Here is a 22,527-nt window from a genome sequence, read left to right as displayed (position 1 = left end):
TATTTGTGCTGATTAATTGAACAGTGAAGTTTTCCATAGCAAGAATAAAAATGTGCACTCCATTTTACGTGGGAGATCTGTAAGTCATATGTATAAAGGCACTCATTTACAACTTGGTGATTGACAATATTCTAAGCAGTTGAATTATGGGCGAACCAGAGTGAAAGAAGACTGATGAGGTATCTGTAGTCATCACAAGAGCTCAAAGAAAGAATAGTAAATTGTACATCAAGCCCCTTCTAGCTTTGCTCGAAAAGTGACATCCAAATGCAGATCTACAGGAACTGAAGAAAGCACAGAAGAAAGGTTCTTCACTGCAGAAACTTCGAGACAAAGCCAAATAAAACGTCAAGCATAAGGAAAAGAATAAAGTTATTTACAGAATCAAGAACTGCAAGGAAGTGCTTTACCAAATCTTTCAAGGCAGTTTTAATGGTGAGATTAAACAGATCATAGTACCAACAAAATACCGGATTCAAGTTATGAAGTTGGTTCATAAGTCAATTGTAGGAGGACACCTAGCAACAATAATGATGACAGAAAGAGCCACCAGCAATCAGAGGTCATCAGAGATGTGACCAGATTCTACAGATTATGTGTTATCTGCCAAATGGCAATACCTAGAAGGAAAGTAATCAAGGTATCACTGGGTGAATTGCATGTCTCTCATGGAAGAACTATTCAGCAAAATAGCTGTAGACTACATTGGATCACTGACACTTGTATCTGATAAGAAAAAGAGGTATGTACTGACAGTAATTGTCTATATGACATATTACCCAGAAGCCATAACATTGCCAAAAATAAAGATATAGCAAGTAGCAGAAACCCTCCTGGAAATTTTCTGCAGAGTAGGCTTAAGAACTGATGTAATAAGTGTGCAGACTCATCATCACTAGGAAGGTCTTTACCACTCCTTAAAACCCCAGATATAATGGACTTTGTGAGAGAGTCAGTGGAGTCTTAAATGGCATGCTGAAGCACGTGTGCCAGAGGAGACCGCGTGATTGAGAGAGATACCTATAGGCAGTATTACTTGCTCACTAAGAAGTCCCACAAGTGAGTGTTGTATTTTCACCCTTTGACTTACTGTGTGAAAAACAGTACTAGGGTTGACACAGATATTGAAAAAACTATAGACAGGAGAAGAAAAGTCAGAAGTAAGAAATACATACTAGTATGTACTGAACGTAAAAAACCAATTGGATTACATATATAAACTCAATTCAGGAAGTGCAGGAAGAGCTCAACAAAACGTACTATAAGGTGAAAATGGATGAAACGACCAAGATATACCATGCCAATCTGTTGAGGAAGTATTTTGAGAGAAGAAGAGACCTAAAATGTGCAGCTATTTAGGCACATGAGATGAAATGTATAAAAACATAACATTAATTGAGAACTGATTGCCAAGCAGAAGAAAGAGGTGCAAGATCTACTGTGAAAATATGTAGATTCCTATACAGACAGGCCAGGCAAGACAGACCATGTGCTACACAACATCGAGATCATGACCAGGGATCCAATCAAGGTAAGACATTACCAGATGCCTAAGGTTATGAGAGACCAATTAAAACACCAAGTAGAGGCAATATTAGAGGCCAGATTCACTGATTTCTCAAATTTAACCTACTGTTCACTAATGGTAATTGTGAAGAAAAAGAATGACTCAAACTTCTTCTGAATAGATTTTTGAAAGCTGAACCTCGTGACGAAGTTCAACTCTGAACCTATGAGCAACCCAGAGACTATCAGAATGAAATTAGATGGGGCCAATTCCTTTACCAAGATGAATCTCAATAAAGGTTATTGGCAAATCACAATAGAAACAGAATCTAAATACAAGATGTATGCTACCAGTTCATAAAGATATTGTTTAGGTTAGTCAGCAATAATATTCAACTACATTACGAGGAAGATGTTGAATAAAACCACAAACATCAAGCGTTATGTGGACAACATTCTAATCTACACAGTCAGATGGGAATACCTCCTGAAGAAACTTAAAGAGTTGTTTGAGTCAGTGAAGGCAGCAGGTCTGACTATTTGATCCTCTAAGTGCTATATTGACTATTTTGTGTTAGACTTTGTTAGACACCAGATGAGCGACTGACAGATAGCCGTGGAAGAGGAGAAGCTGGCCTGCATACAAGATGCACAAGCTCCAATGACAAAGCAGCAAGTCAGATCCTTTCTAGAGTGAACAGGGTACTATAGGAAGCTAATTCCAAACTATGCTAAAGTCACTACACCTAGGCCTGACCATGAAAGGCTAAATCAACAAGGTAAAGTAGGAAAAACAACAGAAGATGGCATTCCAGAAAGTTGCAAGTCATGTTAGAAAGTTTGCCAATTGTCAGAATGCCAGACTTTAACAAACCGTTTATCATTCAGGCCTATGCATCATACTTCGAAATTGGAGCAGTACTTACACAAAAACATGAAGACAGTTTGTTTTCCATCATATAAATCAGTAAAAAACTGTTGAACAGTGAGAATAACTAATCTGTGATTGAATGAAAATATCTGATCATCACAGTTACCACCTAAAAATTCCAGAAATATCTTTATAGTAATTAGTTCACCATCCAAACAGACCATCATCGACTTCCGTACATCCAGAGGTGTACAATCGACAGTGTGAGAATCACTGTACCACAGGACTACTCCTTTCACATTGAAGCCATCAAGGAACTGCAATTGTTGCTGCATGCTACATAATTAGACTTTCTGCATGAACTGAAAATAAACTTTGTATATAGTACAAAAAATACTGTAAATATTTGTTCTTGAAGAGGAGCTTACTGCTGTATATACATGATTGTTTCAATTTAAGTTCAATACGAGTGTTAAGTTTAGTTATTTTTAGGAGTGACAGTTTACTGCAAATTTGTTTACAAAACTGTGAACAAATTATACATTGTATAGTGTCAACTGTTGAGAATTGGCATTTGTTGTATTATTGTATCATGTTACTAGAATCTTCTAAATTTTTCTCTTTGTTGTTATTGAGTATTATTGTATCACAATATTTTGCAGTGTATAGAACATTTTAGGCTTCTGTCAGATTATAAATACGCATACAAAATATAGTTCGAGTTAGTTAGGTAGAGATATATTTAAATTGTGTGATTGTGAGTTTAGTGATAAAGGGCATATACGGGGTGTTTTTATAGTGAAATTATCAAAGACTGTATTGTAATAAAAGAGCAATTGAACCAATCAGCGTGAACTTTGACAAAAAAGAGACAGTTATTTAAAGCTATGGATACATTTGTGATAACCAACACCGTAACAAATATTTGTGTATACGTTTAACTTGTCTTAATACATCACTTTAAAACAAGTAGGCTATACTGCTGTTTAATTCTTGTTGAAATATATCAACAACAAGTCACAGACACTTACTACGAAGAATCGAGTCAAGACATACATCAAAACCTGTCATCCGCTTTACTTACCATTCCAATTACCATTCAAAAGGGAAGCTGGATTATCCATAATCACAGAGCATCACCGGAACTTCATTCCACAATGGACACATAATTACCTGCGTTTCTTTTGCTTAATTTTCAGGCAAAAAACAGTGTTGTGCATGTTGATTCGACATCCACATTACATAGTATCAACACAATCACCCTCGTTCTAATTAACGTATGACACACCACTTGTATACAGAAAGAATATATTACTGCCTCTGTTAGTTAAGTACGATTGTTCACCTGTTCCTTGGTCACATTTTACTGTCAGTGAGAGAATTTCACACCAAAATTCAGTTCACATGTTACACATACAAAGTCGCCGGACAGCTTCTGCAGTATGTCCAACACCAAAATGCTAATGCCAGAACCGAAGTCTGAAATAACAACCTTCATCCTATAGTTCACCTGGTCTCTCTCTTCACATCTATCATGTCACTGTTCCGCGGAACAAAGTGAGTATTCACTAGCTTAGGTGGTAACATAATTCAAAGTGTTTCCTGTCAGCTTTTGTATCAACCAAAAATGTCACTGTCTTACTAATATGTCTTTACAGCTAGTACCAGCGGTACTAATACTGGTACTATAGTTATAGTATATCATATGTCAAGAATAATATGTTATGACACGTCCCATCTTTGGAGTTTTGACTAAACATCTCCTGTGGCATTTCAGTTTTTCGTTTCATGGAATTATAAATGTTTGATGTTGTAGTTTTGAGTTCATACTTCAGTCGATAAGTGAATCTCATCGTGAAAATTGGAAATAACATGAAATATGGGAAGCTGGTGACTGCCACGCTCTGGAAGAGAACGTGAACGTGCCTACGTGGCTGACTGCACGTTATCTAGATATGTGCGTAATTAATCCTTGGCGTGTAGGCATGTCAAACTGCGCAAGTCACGTTTTAGTGAGTTACATTCATAGTTTAATTAAATACTTAAATGTCATGATATATGAATAAAATTGACGTCATACCATAGATAAAAAGTTAAATTGCAATATTACATAAGTTTTAAGTTCTTAATTGTATAATTAAATATTTAAGGGCAGCCTCAAATTCCCCAAATGTGAGAATTTGGATATTTGTTTTAGAGACATCAGTTTTGTCCACTACCCCTAAAAAACTACGAAGTGTAACGTAAAATATTATCTTTAATTTCGTCATTGATAATATGAAGCTATATTTTTATATTATTCGATCTCACAGCACTAAAGAAGAATCAATAAAAATTCAAAAAACACTTTCTACGCTTACCTCTCACATACTCCAATTTAAATTTCCTCTCCGTTTTTTCTAGATGTTTCATCTTGCCAATATTATATTGATATCTATTTATGCTACCATTTCTACTTTACTAATGTACTTCTGTATATACTTATCCTATGGCTTTCTAAATCTCTCGTCGATGAAGGTTTTTTTCACATTCCTCGTTTTTGTAATTCCTCCTTTCAATTCCTGTATATTTTTCTTGTTTTTCCCAGGTCTTATCATTATAAATATTTTTTTATTTTGTTTCATTCATGTGTCATAAATGTGAAGTTTCAAATCATGCAATTCTACTTCTGACATTCTATGTTATAATGATTTATACTTTTCGATTGTTTGTTTTGAATTTCGCACAAAACTACACGAGGGCTATCTGTGTCAGCCGTTCCTAATTTATCAGTGGAAGACTAGAAGGAAGGCAGCTAGTCACCACCAAACTCTTTTGCCAACGAATAGTGGAATTGATCGTCACATAATAACACCCCCACAGCTGAAAAGCGAGCATGTTTGGCGTGAAAAGGATTCGAAGCCGCGACCCTCAGATTACGAGTCGAGCGCATTGTTCGATAGATTCTTTTAGAATACTAGGAAAATAGAATAATACGAAGTTCAGTATACTTACGGCAATTACATGTTTCCTTCCTGAACAAGTTCTACGTTTAGCGCAACGATCACCGACAGGGTAAACATAAGAAATAAACTAGTTTTAAACAGAAATTTCATCTACTTGTGAATTTAGTATTTCTATTCTACATTCAAACACAAACCCAAAATTCACAGCAAAAACTATGTGGCTGATATAACAGAGAAGTGACTAAATTATGCATTGATTACACAATAAATAACAACCTTACTAATTACTTCAGCCATGTGTATACAAAGCGAGTTAGACTGCAGTGATCTGCATTTCTCTGTTATCATCAGCCACATAGTTTTTGCTGTGAATTTTGGGTTTGTGTTTGAATGTAGAATAGAAATACTAAATTCACAAGAAGATGAAATTTCTGTTTAAAACTAGTTTATTTATTATGTTTACCCTGTCGGTGATCGTTGAACTTTCTTCCGATGAAACAAAAATTTTAATTTCTAGAAATGTCGAAATAAAAGTTATAGGTGTATAGTATACGACAACAACAGCACGTGCAAGTTATATCAAGTTGATCAAAACTGAAGTTGACTAAGATTTGCCCCCTAGCGGCACAGCGGAATGTCTGCGGACTCACGCCAGTAGAAACTGGATTTCGATATCCGTGGTGGGCAGAGCACAGATAGCCCATTGTGTAGTTTTGTGCTTAATTCCAAACAAACAAACTGAGATTTAAGTAATATCTAAAGCGAAGCAAAATTTGAGAAATCATGGGCTGTTACACTTGAACCCTGGAGGATACTGACCTGGCAGTTTATCCCTCGTGTGCCTAGGGCACCATTCAAATCATAGATTATATTATATTATTAGTCATAACTTCCTAAGATTTGACGAGTATCTGTAGGAAATATTAGAGTAAAGGCGGAATGACGTCACTTTCTTCAGAAAGAAATGTAAAAAATGTTGGAAGACAAGTACCTCGTACTCAGTGAGGTTAATAAATAAATGTACGAAATAAAGTTACTTTCTTTAGAGAATGTCTGGCATAGCCAGGTAGTTAGGGCACTCAATTTTTAACCGAATGGTTGCAGATTCGAATCCCAGTCTCAACAAACATGCTCGCCCTTTCAACCGTGGGAACCTTTTAATGTGACGGACAATCTCACTATTTGTTGATAAAAGTGTAGTCCAAGAATTGGCGGTGTGTGGTGATGACCAGCTATCTTTCCTTAGTCTTACACAACTAAATTAGGGACGTTTTTGTGTAACTTTGTGCAAAAATTCAGAACAAACCTTTAGCGAAATTTTTAAAATGTGGAAAGACGATTAGTCAGGTTAATAAGCGTTTCACCAAAGTAATGTAACTGTGCTAATTCTGGCCCATGTTAACGAAGTAACCCCAAACTGACATGTTACAAATATACACGTAATTTATTTATTAATACAAAAATATCACTCTGAAATGGTGATCAACTGTCGTAGAAAATTAACTATGGATGCCAGGAAACAAAATACATTAAATGTTACATAGTGTACATATGAATAAGCTAGTTACACAGATATGAATAATGTGTTAACATAATATTGTTGACAAATAAAGTCGCCACAGTTATGTACAATTCGGTTGCACATAACAGCAACAGTTACAATAAACTGTACAGATATACAAAGTCAAGCCGTCTCACACATATGATTCCTTGCACTTCGTGTTACTTATGTTATTGAAGTCCGAATCAATTCTTTTCCGTACAGTTATCACTGAATCTGATCTACCGTGACAGCCTACTCTCACCAAAGTTACGCAGTCTTCATTAGTACGCGTTGATGACCGAGGGACGGGTGTAACAAAGGATTCCTGGCTATGTTTACGGCACTGGGGCATATCTTTTACATTATTTGATGTCCCTGAATCGAAATACTCCCTTAGTTTGGCGACGCTCCAACTTATCTCGTTTCGCCAGTCTTCTAAGGGTCTCTTTACAAATGAGGCGCCATAGCTATCAGTTACTTTGGAGTTAACAGCCTCGTGAGACGGTTGTGAGCTTTGCGTAGAATTTGTGTCACAAAATACTTTTTTTAAAGGTTTGGGTGGAGTTGGAGGTGGTGTGAACAACTTGTTTACAGGCAAGGAAAAACTTTGTACCTCTTCGTCGTAAAATTGAAGAGAATCTTCAATGACATAGTGTGGTTCATAACCCTGAGTTGACCGATCAATGAACTTTTCCTGATTGAAAACACTAGCAGCACTAGTGTCTTCGTCCGAAGCTTCATGGTAACTAGAGAACCGTTTTAAAGATCTTACTGAAACATCATCTGAACTATGTAACTGCGAAGCTCTGTCTGACATCATAGATGGCTGGGATATAAAAGAATCTCCGGACCCGCTAGATCTGTTGGAATTAGATGATTTAGAAATGACTAAGTTTTCCTTTGCTTCTGATGGAATTGGGCTTGTACTTGATTCAGTACCACAGATGCTTTTGACATTGAAATGATCGCGAAGAATTGCATTCAATTCGCTAACCGAGAGTAAATTCATTTCTTCGAGATTTTCCGTCGAAGAATCTACATTTTTGCTCTGATATTCAGAGGCAGAATATTTGATATTTCGTGAGTAGTTAGACTTTTGAAGTACTTGAGGTGAGGAAGATTTAGGACACAGTAACGTGTCATAAGTAGATTCATTTTGATCCTCATCTTTGGTCTCCTCAGTTACACACACTTCAGGCAAAACGATTCGGTTTGAGCAGAAGTATTTGTCTTCGTTCTGTTTAAAAGCAAGTTCGTGCTCCTTCTCTTGTTCATTTTTGTGAACAGAATAAATTCCCTGGTTGATAACATCGTGTGCAGAAGATGTAAGAGCTCCAAGTTCATGAGAGTGGCTATGAGCTAAACTATCTTCAGAAGCAGTTCGTCTCAACGAATGTGCACATCTCATATCATTCATTTTTGTGGATGATAAAACAGACCCTATCGACTGAACACGTCTTTTAGCTTCTGTTGGACTAGCATCGAGTGCTGGATGAAGCAAGCAGTACAAAAGCGTATTTTCTATTCCGTAACTGCAAGGTGGAGAATACTGGAGCGGGTGAACGTGGTAATAGTCAGATCTAGTCTGGATGTTATTAGCCCTAAAATGACTTCGCAGTGGTGAAGAGTTAGCACTTCCCGATCCTCTCGAGCGATAGTTTTCTTGTTCTTGTTTCCGCTTTCTCATAACCTTATAGCATGATCCATCGATGCTGGCCCCAGTGTCCTTAGAAGAGTGGATCACAGCTTCCAAGCCTACTAAATCCAAGTTGGGTGCACTCTTAACTGTCTGTTTACTGTTATGAGTAGAACCTCTAGAATCTGTATTTTCATCACCACCTTCCGGTGTGTACAACTGTGTGTCACTAAGTGTCAGACCCGAATCTCGACTGAGGTTTGTTAACGAGATGTGAACCTTGTTCGGTAGTTTCGCTATGACTTTCTTTCCTTCAAGTAGTTCTCTCTCCAAACTGTCAATGGAGGAATTATCTTGACGACATCCTAGAGAAGATGAAAAACATTAGGAAAAAAAATGGTTTTCTCAATTTTTTTTTCTCATTCCTTAACTCTACTCAGGTTATAGTTATAAAAAAAGTTTACAGCTGATGTTTGATCGATAATTCTTATAAATAACCTATTACAACATAAGTACATATCAAAAAGGTAAAATGTGTTTCAGTAAAAAAAAAAACTATTTTTTAAGCACTTAAGCCTAACTATGGAAACTACATCATCAAAATATTTAAATGTGAGAAGTGTATACAATAAGCCTAGTAAAAAGACAGAAATCTTAAATATCACATTTATCAGATTTCTATAAATTGAAGCGAAGTTTTTTTACGTCATCAAAATTGAATTTCGGTTTTGGTGTTTGTTATTTCAGCGAGAATCTGGGTACTTGTAATCTATACTTCTGAAAACTTAGGAAAGCTACTATTTTTGGCACTTGTTTCCAAACCTACGAATAAAATAATCAAAACACAAGATCATTTACTGTTACGTATTAATAAGCTGTCAATGACTTGTGTGCTCGTAACTGATTTAGGCCTAACAGAAATCTGTTAAAAGGGCTGAACCCCGCAAGGTGCTATTGGGTTTATCGCTGAAAACTCCACTGTTATGAGAGAGAATACTTAACTAACAAGTGGATGCAAATGTTATTAGATAAATTTTTATGTAGATTGTATACATATGTGTAGTCTGGGCATATATGGTATAGGTGGCATATGCATGTAAATAAAAGTGATATGAATGAATAAAAAGTATTACTTGTTCAAACTGTAGTAAAATGTTTATATATTTATACAAATGTGTAGCTCCAACCTAACCTGTTTGTCTAGTTTATTTATGTTCAGTGATATTTCAACAAAAGGAAGATGGCATTTCATTGTAACGCCAATACGTCTTACAAAGCGTAAAGAACGTTATTTTTTTTGCATCTCAACACTTCATTTAGTGAAGCAGATCTAAACATTAGACTCTATGTCACGTTTCATAACTGTTATATTCATTTGTTTAATAGATTGCTTGAATAAGTTTACATCTTGAATGAAACGTAAAAAAACCAAAAAAATGAGCCGTTTTCTTTATATTATGTTGAACATAAACTCTTACAGCGATATTTACAAACAAACTACCCAAACCTAACGTAACTAACTTTCAAACACTTGTCGAACGTAAATCTTACAGGGATATTTACAAACAAACTACCCTAACCTAACGTAACTAACCTTCAAATTCTTGTTGACTGTGAAGACTGTCAGACTCTTCTGCTCCTGAATCATTCCGGAGAACGTCCTTGTCCAAAACACCAAACAGCTGCACGCACTCTTTACCAAACAGTTCTGGAAACTTACTTATCAGATAAGCTACAATTTTTGGCACTTGTTTCGAAACCTGTGAATAAAGCAATCAAGACACAAGGTCACTTACTACGTTATGTATTAATAAAAATGTTACGTACAGAAACAGCGTTACAACATGAAAAAAACATACACAATTTAATCTACATCAAAAAGTCACGCACAACAAATTTTAATTTACTGGATAAGTTTGTCGTTTTGTTTTTTGTTTTTGAATTTCGCGCAAAACTACTCGAGGGCTATTTGCGCTAGCCGTTCCTAATTTAGTAGCGTAAGACTAAAGGGTGTGCCCGGCATGGCCGAGCGCGTTAGGCGTGCGACTCGTAATCCGAGGGTCGTGGGTTCGCATCCCGGTCGCGCTAAACATGCTTTCAGCCGTGGGGGCATTATAATGTGACAGTCAATCCTACTATTCGTTGGTAAAAGAGTAGCCCAAGAGTTGGCGGTGGGTGGTGATGACTAGCTGCCTTCCCTCTAGTCTTACACTGCAAAAGTAGAGACGGCTAAGGTTTCTCCTCCTGGTTGGGGGTTGTGCGGTGGGCTAACAATCTACTCACTTAAAAAACCAGCCTGTTGATGAATCCGCAAGAGATTGCGGCCCTATGTTCCTTCATGGAATCGAGTGGCATAAATAAAAAATAAAAATAAAGACTAAAGGGAAGGCAACTCGTCAACTCTTCGGCTACTCTTTAACCAACGAATACATGGGATTGACCGTAACATTATAATGCCCCCACCGCTGGGAGGGCGAGCATCTTTGGTGCGACCGGGATTCAAACCCGTGACCCTCGGATTACGAGTCGAACGTGTAACATACTGGATAAGTTAATCTAGTTGTTTGGGTTAATTGGAATTTCGCGCACGAGGGTTACCTGTGCTTGCCGTCCTTAATTTATCAGTGAAACTAGAAAGGATGCAGCTTTTCATCATCACCCACCGCCAACTCTTTGGCTACTCTTTCCAACGAATATTGGGATTGAACATCACATATAACGCCTCGTTGCTTGAAAGGGCAAACGTGTTTGGTGGGATAGGGATTGGTTAATCTAAGTCACGTGGAGAGACCATATTTCATAAACGTGTTATCGGGTTCATAAGTATACGTTTTAACCTAATGTATATGACGTCACTTAATGTAGCCTTTCAAACAGATGTAAAAGTTGGACAATAAATAACGAAACTATTTATAAAATAATGGTTACCAACTGGTTTGTACATATTTTATTAAAAACGGGTTTTGGCTTATTTTACTTTACATTTAAACTCTAGAACGCGCTCTTCTTTATGTATCTGGAATCAACGCTAAAACATATAACTGTGAACACAAAAGTACATTCTCAATAACTTTATGGAGCCTTTGTTTCCCTTTTTTATTAGCTGTAGTTCTGTGCGCGAGCAATACCAAACGTGGGGCGCGCGTTTACCAGATTCGATCTAATTATTCATCAGGATCTCTATCAGTCTACCATCAAATTGAAATTCTTTAAGGCAGGATTAGAATAAATTAATCTGTGAGACCTTGAACGTAGTCAAATACATCAGTCGAAAAGAATCCAAAACTGTAATTATACCTCACACCGGTCAAGAGGTGACGGAGTTGTAAGCTAAGAGTTTGTACTTGGGAAAAAAAGAAAAGAAAAAACACACCCCAGAGCCGTTCAGCTGCAACTGATGACCTTTACTTGAATTATTGTTTGAATAATTTCGGTAGGAACCTATATATAGGGTCAAAATTAAACTCTTTCGATACCCGTGGTGGGCAGAGCACAGATAGCCCATTGTGTAGCGATATGCTTAATTCAAAAGAATCAATCAATCGATAAATTAAAAAAAAACTTAATTCAGAGATCATTTACACATATTTCAAGTGAGAAAAAAAGTAAGTTTACGATACTTACCTCAGGCTGGAGCGCTAGCTGTTTCCTTCTGGACACGGAAGGAAACAGCATACTTGAGCCCACACATACAGCTAAGTTTTCAGCTGACATCTTGTTTATGGCGGAATGTTGAGAAATGTGCCACAAAACACACACAAAATGTTGTAAAAGTTTCGTGTTTGCTGGAGAAATACGACCTAGAAGCCTGAAAAGGGGGAAAAAATAGTAATATAAACATTTATATACATTAGCTTGTATTCACTGAATCAAGAAAACTCAAGTTGAACTACTGTAAAACACAAAAAACAGTTCTCTGGAATTACTTTCACTCGCGTGTATGACAGTATTCTTTTAATACAATGCAGCCACTAAAATAATGCAACTAATTCAATGAAATCACTTTCAAAAATATTTCTAAACTTCAAGAAGGCAAGAAATCTTATTTTTGAATTCAACAATCGTAGATATAAACTGGCAAAATATCCACACTGAATTACTGACGTTCAATCTTCATCAACAGCCTTATTTGTGGAACTTTTTTGTTTTATGATTCAAGATAAATATTAGCATCGCTCGATCAGTCCAGTTCTCCGGTCTTGTAACGCTAAATGTGGGGTTCAATTCCCCACGGTGAGCACAGTAGATAGCTAAATGTGACTTTGCTCTAAAATAAATAACAAACATTTTGAAGATGATTACAAGTTTTACAGTTACTTGTTTGTCTTTACCAGTTATTATAAGATACAGTTTTACAGTTATTTGTTTATGTCTTTACCAGTTAGTATAAGATATAGATTTACAGTACTTGTTTACATCATTACTAGTTAATATAAGATATAGTTTTACAGTTATTTGTTTATGTCTTTACCAGTTAGTATAAGATATAGATTTACAGTACTTGTTTACATCATTACTAGTTAATATGAGATATAGTTTTACAGTTATTTGTTTACATCATTACCAGTTATTATAAGATATAGTTTTACAGTTATTTGTTTGTCTTTACCAGTTAGTATAAGATATAGATTTACAGTACTTGTTTACATCATTACTAGTTAATATGAGATATAGTTTTACAGTTACTTGTTTACATCATTACGAGTTATTATAAGATATAGTTTTAGTTATTTGTTTGTCTTTACCAGTTAGTATAAGATATAGATTTACAGTACTTGTTTACATCATTACTAGTTAATATGAGATATAGTTTTACAGTTACTTGTTTACATCATTACCAGTTATTATAAGATATAGTTTTACAGTTACTTGTTTACATCATTATGAGTTATTATAAGATATAGTTTTACAGTTATTTGTTTGTCTTTACCAGTTAGTATAAGATATAGATTTACAGTACTTGTTTACATCATTACTAGTTAATATGAGATATAGTTTTACAGTTACTTGTTTACATCATTACTAGTTATTATAAGATATAGTTTTACAGTTGCTTGTTTATGTCTTTACCAGTTAGTATAAGATATAGATTTACAGTTACTTGTTTACATCATTACCAGTTATTATAAGATACAGTTTTACAGTTATTTGTTTATGTCTTTACCAGTTATTATAAGATATAGATTTACAGTTATTTGTTTATGTCTTTACCAGTTAGTATAAGATATAGATTTACAGTACTTGTTTACATCATTACCAGTTATTATAAGATACAGTTTTACAGTTATTTGTTTATGTCTTTACCAGTTATTATAAGATACAGTTTTACAGTTATTTAGTTACCAGTTAGTATAAGATATAGATTTACAGTTACTTGTTTACATCATTATGAGTTATTATAAGATATAGTTTTACAGTTATTTGTTTATGTCTTTACCAGTTATTATAAGATACAGTTTTACAGTTATTTGTTTATGTCTTTACCAGTTAGTATAAGATATAGATTTACAGTACTTGTTTACATCATTACTAGTTAATATGAGATATAGTTTTACAGTTACTTGTTTACATCATTACCAGTTATTATAAGATATAGTTTTACAGTTGCTTGTTTATGTCTTTACCAGTAACATATTTTATGGTTAAAGAAAACTATCCATTTTAAAAAATTGGTTTTAATATGCTTTGAATTTCACGTAGAGCGACACAAGAGTTATCTTTGTTAACCGTTCTGAATCTAGCAGTCAAAGACTATAGGAAAGGTAGTCATCACAATATTTGGACTTCTTTCTTACCAATGAATAGCGCAATTGAATGTAAGATAATAATGTTCCCATGGCTGATAGGGCGAGCATGTTTGGTGGAAAGGGGATCCAAACAAGCGGCCCTCAGGTTACAAGTTGAACGACTTAACCCACCTGGCCATGCTGGGCCATCCAAACATATGACACTTTATTAACATCCATTTCACTTCTGCAGTAAAACTCATATAAAAAAGACCTACGCTGACATGTCAGGTTAAAATAAGTTATTGCATGATATGAATTTGTACGTCATTTTTACACATGATTTCAGTCTTCCAATCTGCTCTGCAAGCTTCAAAAACTGACAAACAAGACAAGTACATACCTTATAATTTCTTTTCTTTTCTCCCATTCATCAGTGATGTTTGCTGTTTCTAACCAGTCTTTATATGCACTGGATCCAAGAACACAGTCAGGAAGACTTCTTAGAAATTCCTAACAATAAATATATTCATGCTTATTGCAGTAATCACTGCATGAGAAAAATGGGGAATATATATAAAGTATCTAAAAAGTTACAAAAACTTGAAGTCTTATTTGCTTAGGAGTAAGTATGATATATGATATCCTTTAAGTTCAACAGGGTCATTCAGATTTTAGCACGCCTGTGAAAAAAGAACAGAAACTACAAGAAATGAATAAATATCTATACAAACCATCACACTCATGTGTAGTTTTAGTTTAACAGACCCAACTTCAGTTGTTTAACTTACCAATTTGCTAAAGAGTTTGAATCATAGTTTGGAGATTCTCTCTTACCTTTCTCCAACAACAGCCCATGTCAGTAAGTAAAAATTTGTAAGCAGGTAACTACAGTTCACTGACAGTCTTACATGACTTTAAAACACTTTCTATAACTTTTTGTCACAAGTTTCCATTGGGAGAATAAAATCCTACAGAAACTAGTAAAACCTAATGTTTTTTATGATATATGAGTTTACATAAAAATAAAACCATTATTTTGAATGTTTAGTTCATTAAATTATTATAAATACTTAAATTATTAACTTGTTACACATTATATAGCCTTCAATTCTATATACAGCAATTTACTATAAAGACTTCAATTATTGATGTCTTACAGATTATATAAACTTCAATAGTATGGACGTTAATTCATTATAATTTTCAATTATCAGCTTGTTACACATTAAACAAAGTTGATTCTACACAGTATAAAATCTTCAATTATTAGCTTGTTACACATTAAACAAAGTTGATTCTACACAGTATAAAATCTTCAATTATTAGCTTGTTACACATTAAACAAAGTTGATTCTACACAGTATAAAATCTTCAATTATTAGCTTGTTACACATTAAACAAAGTTGATTCTACACAGTATAAAATCTTCAATTATTAGCTTGTTACACATTAAACAAAGTTGATTCTATACATTAAACAAAGTTGATTCTATACAGTATAAAATCTTCAATTATTAGCTTGTTACACATTAAACAAAGTTGATTCTACACAGTATAAAATCTTCAATTATTAGCTTGTTACATCCGTGTGAAACTTCAGAGAATAAATTATTACATCATTATGTATGTACTTCAAACACCAGCATGTTAAATTACTGCACAAACCTCAAGCAACTACAATGACTTCAATAACTTACCCTGTTGCCTCAAGACATAATTTCAATTTTTAGTCCCTTATATCTCTAAATGTTTTATTAAATTAATGCTTTACTACTTTACAATGGCCACAATTTCTAAGCTTCTTATGTTAATAAAAAACATTTAATTATTAGATTGTTACACTCAACTCATGAAAAGAATAAAATCGTTAGTTTGTTACATCACAATAAAAACTTCAAATGACAGTTTAAGTAATTTTAAAGAGTTGAGATATGTTAGTCTGTTGACTCACTTTAAAGAGAGCTGCTAGAACAGAAACTGGCACGTCTTTAAAGTCAAAGTTTGGGTTGGCTTCCAGTTTTTCCTTCAATTCTCTACACATTCTAGTATTAGCAGACTTGCGGAAGATGCCAACAGTAAATGGTCCTCTCTGAAAGAGCTGGTTTAAAATTGCCTAAAAAATAATCGGAAGAGAACAAATACACTGAGAATGTACAAAATGATTAAACAAAAGGTGAACTGGTGCAAAAGACTAAACATGAATTCACAAACACACAAGAATGTTTGCTCACTTAAACACTTGACGAATACCAAAATTAGATTGAAAATATGCTTTTTATTGTAATAAGTCTTAAAAATGATTCACGTTTACTCAAACACATAGGAATTCAAGACTATGAAATTCCAAAGATAGGTTACGTCGCGATGCGATGTCACATTTGGTTAAAGCATTACCCAACATACCAGCACAGGTCTTGGTAGACTTTCATCGCTCCATAGTTTGGAGAAAGACTTAACAAACGTGGACGAGATAGGAGAAGACGTCACATCTCCATTGTTATTTTCCTGTTTATTGAAATGACGTTTGAAAGGCCATCCTATTAAAGTAGGCCTTCTTGTCCTTTTCTTGTGATTTGTAGCATCTGCAAGATAAAACCAGTAATAGGAATTATAGTTGTTGTTTTTTAATAGTTCACTTCCTTTAACAACAGGCCCAGCATGGCCAGATGATTAGTATGCTTGACTCATAATCTGAGGGTCGCGGGTTCAAATCCCCATCACACAAAACATGCTCGCCCTTTCAGCCGTGGAGGCAATATATGTTACAATCAATCCCACTATTCGTTAGTAAAAGAGTAGCCCAAAAGTTGATGGTGAATGGTGATGACTAGCTGCCTTCTCTCTAGTCTTACACTTCTAAATTAAGGGCGGCCAGTGCAGATAGCCTTCATGTAGCTTTGCACAAAATTCTAAAACAAACGAACATTTTTTTAACAGTTCGAAATGAAAACAACGTTATTCTTTGAACCTGCTCTGGCTCATTTCACGAATATCTACATACCTACAGCTCTGAGGGGCTTATCTAACTACAGTATTATTAGACACTCATTTTAGAGTGCTTGAAACATATAGAATGTTACTTACAGTTTTGACAGTCACGTGTCTAGCCCAGATGAAGAATTTTGATAATGAACATACATTTAATGAAGTTCCACCAGGCCACCCATTTCCAGTGGTTCAACAATAAGTCTGGAAGCTTATGGTACTACAAACTAGATTTTGACACCCCTGGTGGACAAAGTCCAGGTAGCCTATTGTGTAGTTTGTTCTTGATAACATACAATCAAACTTGTGGCAGAGATTTTAAACATAAATGTTATATATATGTTGAATTCAATATGTGTGAAGCATATTATATGTATCTTTGATTCAAAATAGGTGAAGCATGTTATATATATCTTTGATTCAATATAGGTGAAGCATGTTATATATATATATATATTTGATTCAATCTACATAAAGCATGTTCTATATATCTTTGATTCAATACGTAAAGCATGTTATATATATATCTGATGACGAGAAACCCACTTGAAATAAAAATGTATCTCAGAACGGCTGGTATGGGTAGTAACACTTTTACTTATAGGGAGAGAACAACGTTTCGACCATCCTAGGTCATCTTCAGATTGACAAAGAAAGAGTGTTTGAATGTGACTGTTTACGGACTAATGTCTTAGGGACGAAAGTATAAACGGGTACTCATTTATATTAGTTAACTTTCGTTTTAGTTGCTGTATAAGCCATTAGTTTAAGTATAAAGGAACAACTTTATACCCATACTAATCAATAACCTAACATCCACCTGCAACGCCCCATACAATTCGATACCCGTTTATACTCTCGTCCTCAAGACATGAGTCCGTCAACAGTCACATTCAAGCACTCTCTCTTTCATAACCTGATGATGAACTAGGAAGGTTGAAACGTTGTTCCCTCCTTATCAGTAAAAGTGTTAATACCCATACCATCCGTTTTAAGATACATGTTATATATATCTTTGATTCAATGTGTGTGAATGGTGTTATCTTTTATTCAACATGTGTAATGCATTAGTCAAGCGATGATAAGTTACAGAAACAGTCAAACACGACTTGTTGCTTAAATAACCGATAGCTAAATAAACTCAGACACATCAAGAGAACAAGAAATCGAATGTTGGTAAAGATGATTAACACGTTAAAAAACATAATCGTTGCTAACAATTAAAACACAATTCACATATTTACCTGTCAGGGCAGACGCCTCATCTGTGGGAGATTGCCGTAGGATGAAAATACACTTCGTTTCAGACGTAACACTAAACTTTTGTAAATCGAAGTTCGTGTGCTGCAGTAGTCTACGGACAAAATTCATCTTAATGTAGAAAGGAAATTCATGACCTATTTCCGGAAGGTAAAAAACATATTTATTACAAAATAAAAAATATTAAAATATGAGTTGTTTGTTAAGAAAGAAAAACCATAGAGTCCATAACTTATTGTTTTTTTTTTAAATTAAGAATGTACATATATATGAAAATGTCCCCCGTTAGCACAGCGGTATGTCTACGGATTTACAACGCTAAAATCAGGGGTTCGATTCGCCTCGGTGGGCTCAGCAAATAGCCCGATGTGGCTTTGCAATAAGAAAAAACACATATATGAAAGTGAATTTTATACATGAGCTTTGTTTGAAATTTATTTTATAGATTGAACAATGAACCACTTCTGAGCCTTTGAGAAATTTTAATTTTCAAGTTCGTATCGTCACGTAAATTATTATATGGTTTTTAAAGAGGAAAGAAAAATAACTTATGTTTAACTCCCGGCCCATTTGTTGACTCTATGGTTGTCCTCATGTGAAACAAGTGTTTCATATAGGTATATATGGCCACATAAATATGTAATGGAATCATAAATACTTTTTTCTCAAGTTCACATAAAAAGAAATTCTTCATTTTGAAAAACTTCGGATGTAAAATAAATAAAGTTGTGAAACTAATATGTAAATATTTCTAATTTTTAGATATATTAATAATTCTCGATAAGAGATGGCACTTATACTTGTACTAACTTAGCATACATTTTTAATTAGGCTGATATTAAAATACATGTAAATAATTCGAAATGAATCAGGAGAATAAAGTTCTAAGCAGTACAGGCTACATTGTTTTCAAGATGTGTTTTAAAACGGAGATCTTATAATGTTACTTCCTTGAAAACACAAAAATTGCTTGTGACCTAATAATAATAAAACACCACAAAAACACTAACGAATTTCATGAAATTTTTGTTTTATACACATACCTATTAGGGGATAAGGGGTTTCGTCTTTCCCGGTCTTGACCCACAGTTGGAAATCTTCTGTACCCAAAGACTGAAATAATCCGTATTTTATTAATATTTTGATCATTGAATACAAATGACTTTGATCATCGATTTTTTTGTAAAAAAATGGGAGATAACCACATCTATTGCTCAAACAGATTAACTAAAAGATATCATACATGATATGCTAGTGTTGCTGTTAAAAAACAAGTAAATTCCATATGATATCCTAATCTTGTTGTTAAAAAATCAACCAATTCTATATAAGATCGAAGTCTTGCTGTTGACAAATAAACAAGCATTGTGTAGCATCGTGAGCTTGTTGTTTATATATTATAAGGCCCAGCATAGCCAGGTAATTAGGGCGCTCGACTCGTAATATGAGGGTCGAGGGTCGAATCCCTGTCACACAAGACTATGCTTGCTCTGTGAACCGTGAGAAGATATTAACGTAACGGTCAATCCTGTTATTCGTTGGTAAAATAGTAGCCCAAGATTTGGTGGTGGGTAGTGATGGGTAGCAGCTACCTTCCCTCTAGTCTTACACTGCTAAATTAGGGACGGCTAGCGCAGATAGCTCTCACGAAGCTTTGTGCAAAATTCTAAATAAACAAACCACATCATCACGTTTTGTAAAAGGCCCGGCATGGCCAGATGGGTTAAGGCGTTCGACTCGTAATCTGAGGGTCGTGCGTTCGCATCCCCGTCGCGCCAAACATGCTCGCCCTCCCAGCCGTGGGGGGCGTTATAATGTTACGATCAATCCCACTATTCGTTGGTAAAAGAGTAGCCCAAGAGTTGGGGGTGGGTGGTGATGACTAGCTACCTTCCCTCTAGTCTTACACTGCTAAATTAGGGACGGATAGCGCAAATAGCCCTCGAGTAGCTTTGCGCGAAATTCTAAAAAACAAACAAAACAAACGTTTTGTAAAATAGCTTTGTCTGCTTGTAAACAAATGAATGACACTGATATTATACTGTTACACAGTTTAGAATTATATGTAATATTCTTATCTTGCTAATGACAAATTTATGAACACTGCATGGTATCTTTGTCATACTATTAAATATTTTTGAATCCTACACAATAAGTTATTACTATTATAAAGTCAACAAACACTCTGATATGTACTTGTCGAACTATTAACATATTAACGAGCACTCTGTGATGTTCTTATCGTACTATTAGATATTATAAAATCATATGTAATAAGTTCTTACTGTTAACTGTCCTTATCGTAATATTAGATAATGTCGAATAATATGTAATAACTGTTAACAACCTAAAAACACTGTGTGGCGTTCTTATCTTACTGATAAACACTTGGATTATGAAGTATAACAAGTACCACGTTGCTAACACCAATCTCAAACTAATACTGATGTGAATATCATGCTAACTTTGATTTAAAATTACTAAGTTACATTAACTGCAAAACATTTGTGTTTATTGTGTTTTAGTACGATTCAAATATACTGTTTATGTTAAAAGTTTGTTTGTTTTGTTTGATTTTTGAATTTCACACAAAGCTACTCGAGAGCTATCTGTGCTAGCCGTCCCTAATTTAGCAGTGTAAGACTAGAGTAAAGGCAGCTAGTCATCGCCACCCACCGCCAACTCTTGGGCTACTCTTTTACCAACGAATAGTGGGATTGACCGTAACATTATAATGCCCCCACGGCTGAAAGGGCGAGCATGTTTGGCGCGACGGGGATGCGAACCCGCGACTCTCAGATTACGAGTCGCACGCCTTAACACGCTTGGCCATGCCGGGCCGTTTTATGTTAAAAATAACGCTGCCTATGTAGCTGTAGTAGTCGTTTCTTATGTGCTATACTTTTTTAAAATATAAATATATATAATTCGTGTAGAACATTCCTTTCAAATTGATTATAAATATTTCAAATAAAATTAATATTTAATAAAAACCTTTTAGAAGCTGCTCTTACTGCTTTTCTTCCATCCTACCATGTCAGAGTAAAATCGAAAATAAATGTCTTATTTCGGGCATTGATTCCATTAGCAAATATTTTATTTATTAGTTATTTAAATGTCTGACATATTAACAAACAGGATACAAACAGGTGGCTTGATTTACGTCTATATGTCTCATAATAAACTCCAGCCTGCCTTAAACAAAGTTAAGAATAATTATTTACATTTATGGACATTGACTGCAACTCACCTGCTGTCCAATGTCATCCAGTATGAGGCGGATGCAGTCGTTTGTTGAGTGCGTGTTGCGAACTTTCACAGTTTTGAACTAAAATAAGAAGAAAAAAAGAACATGCTTTAAAAAGTTATAAATATTCAATATGTTTCAAGTTAAAAATTCGATAAAAGCTGAGAATGAGTCATAAAGTTATATAGTTATAACAGTTATACAGGAGGAATTGACTTACAAATTCTTCGTTCACTTCGTGGTCCCAGTAGCACACTTGGAGAGTAGTCACAGAACGGTCTTCTTTCTTCTTGGCTTCTGGAATCAACCTATTGAGAATTAATTAATAAAAGAAACAAATAAATCAACTCATACTTATTTGTTTAAAGTTAATGACAGACTTATATTAAAACTTTGTTTGTTGTTAAGCACAAAGCTAAAGGACATTGTGTTACTGTGTACAACCTAAGGTTTATCAAAACTATTTACAGACATTTTGTCACTGTGTATAATTGATATAAGGTTCATTTAAACTATCTTAATGACATTGTGTCTAACGTCTATAAGGTTTATTAAAGCTACCTTGCACACAATGTGTCTTTGTGGGCCATAGTGTCAGCGTACAACTTTCATGAGGTTTAAGTAATGAAACTTCTAAATTAGATATAATATTTCCATACCAACATGAAGACTTACAGCCATGATTTACACATTTGTCAGCTGTATATTTCACGTCTAAGTATCGGTATATTTCACATCTAAGATGGGACAGGGGTGATTCTGCGGATTTACAACGCTAAAATCAGGGGTTCTATTCCCCTCCGTGG

At 34.8% G+C, this 22,527-nt stretch overlaps 1 protein-coding gene across 3 annotated transcripts in view; it reads right to left on the bottom strand.

Moving 5' to 3' along the window:
* Nucleotides 1-6,746: 6,746 nt before the first annotated feature.
* LOC143223500 (uncharacterized) overlaps nt 6,747-22,527 on the bottom strand; it is a 178,590-nt gene continuing 162,809 nt past the window's right edge. For all 3 annotated transcript variants that reach the window (XM_076451564.1, XM_076451565.1, XM_076451567.1), the window contains 10 exons: nt 21,942-22,029; nt 21,725-21,802; nt 19,518-19,587; nt 18,459-18,611; nt 16,633-16,811; nt 16,181-16,342; nt 14,631-14,740; nt 12,126-12,309; nt 10,096-10,261; nt 6,747-8,866 (listed from right to left, as the gene is read on the bottom strand). In XM_076451564.1, the coding sequence (XP_076307679.1) occupies nt 7,017-8,866; nt 10,096-10,261; nt 12,126-12,309; nt 14,631-14,740; nt 16,181-16,342; nt 16,633-16,811; nt 18,459-18,611; nt 19,518-19,587; nt 21,725-21,802; nt 21,942-22,029 (3,040 nt within the window). In that variant the 3' untranslated portion in view covers nt 6,747-7,016. The remainder of the gene's footprint in view (nt 8,867-10,095; nt 10,262-12,125; nt 12,310-14,630; nt 14,741-16,180; nt 16,343-16,632; nt 16,812-18,458; nt 18,612-19,517; nt 19,588-21,724; nt 21,803-21,941; nt 22,030-22,527) is intronic.

Source organism: Tachypleus tridentatus, chromosome 8, assembly GCF_004210375.1.
Source record: "Tachypleus tridentatus isolate NWPU-2018 chromosome 8, ASM421037v1, whole genome shotgun sequence".
NCBI classification, from domain to species: Eukaryota; Metazoa; Arthropoda; class Merostomata; order Xiphosura; family Limulidae; genus Tachypleus; species Tachypleus tridentatus.
This window is presented reverse-complemented; position numbering and strand designations above follow the sequence as displayed.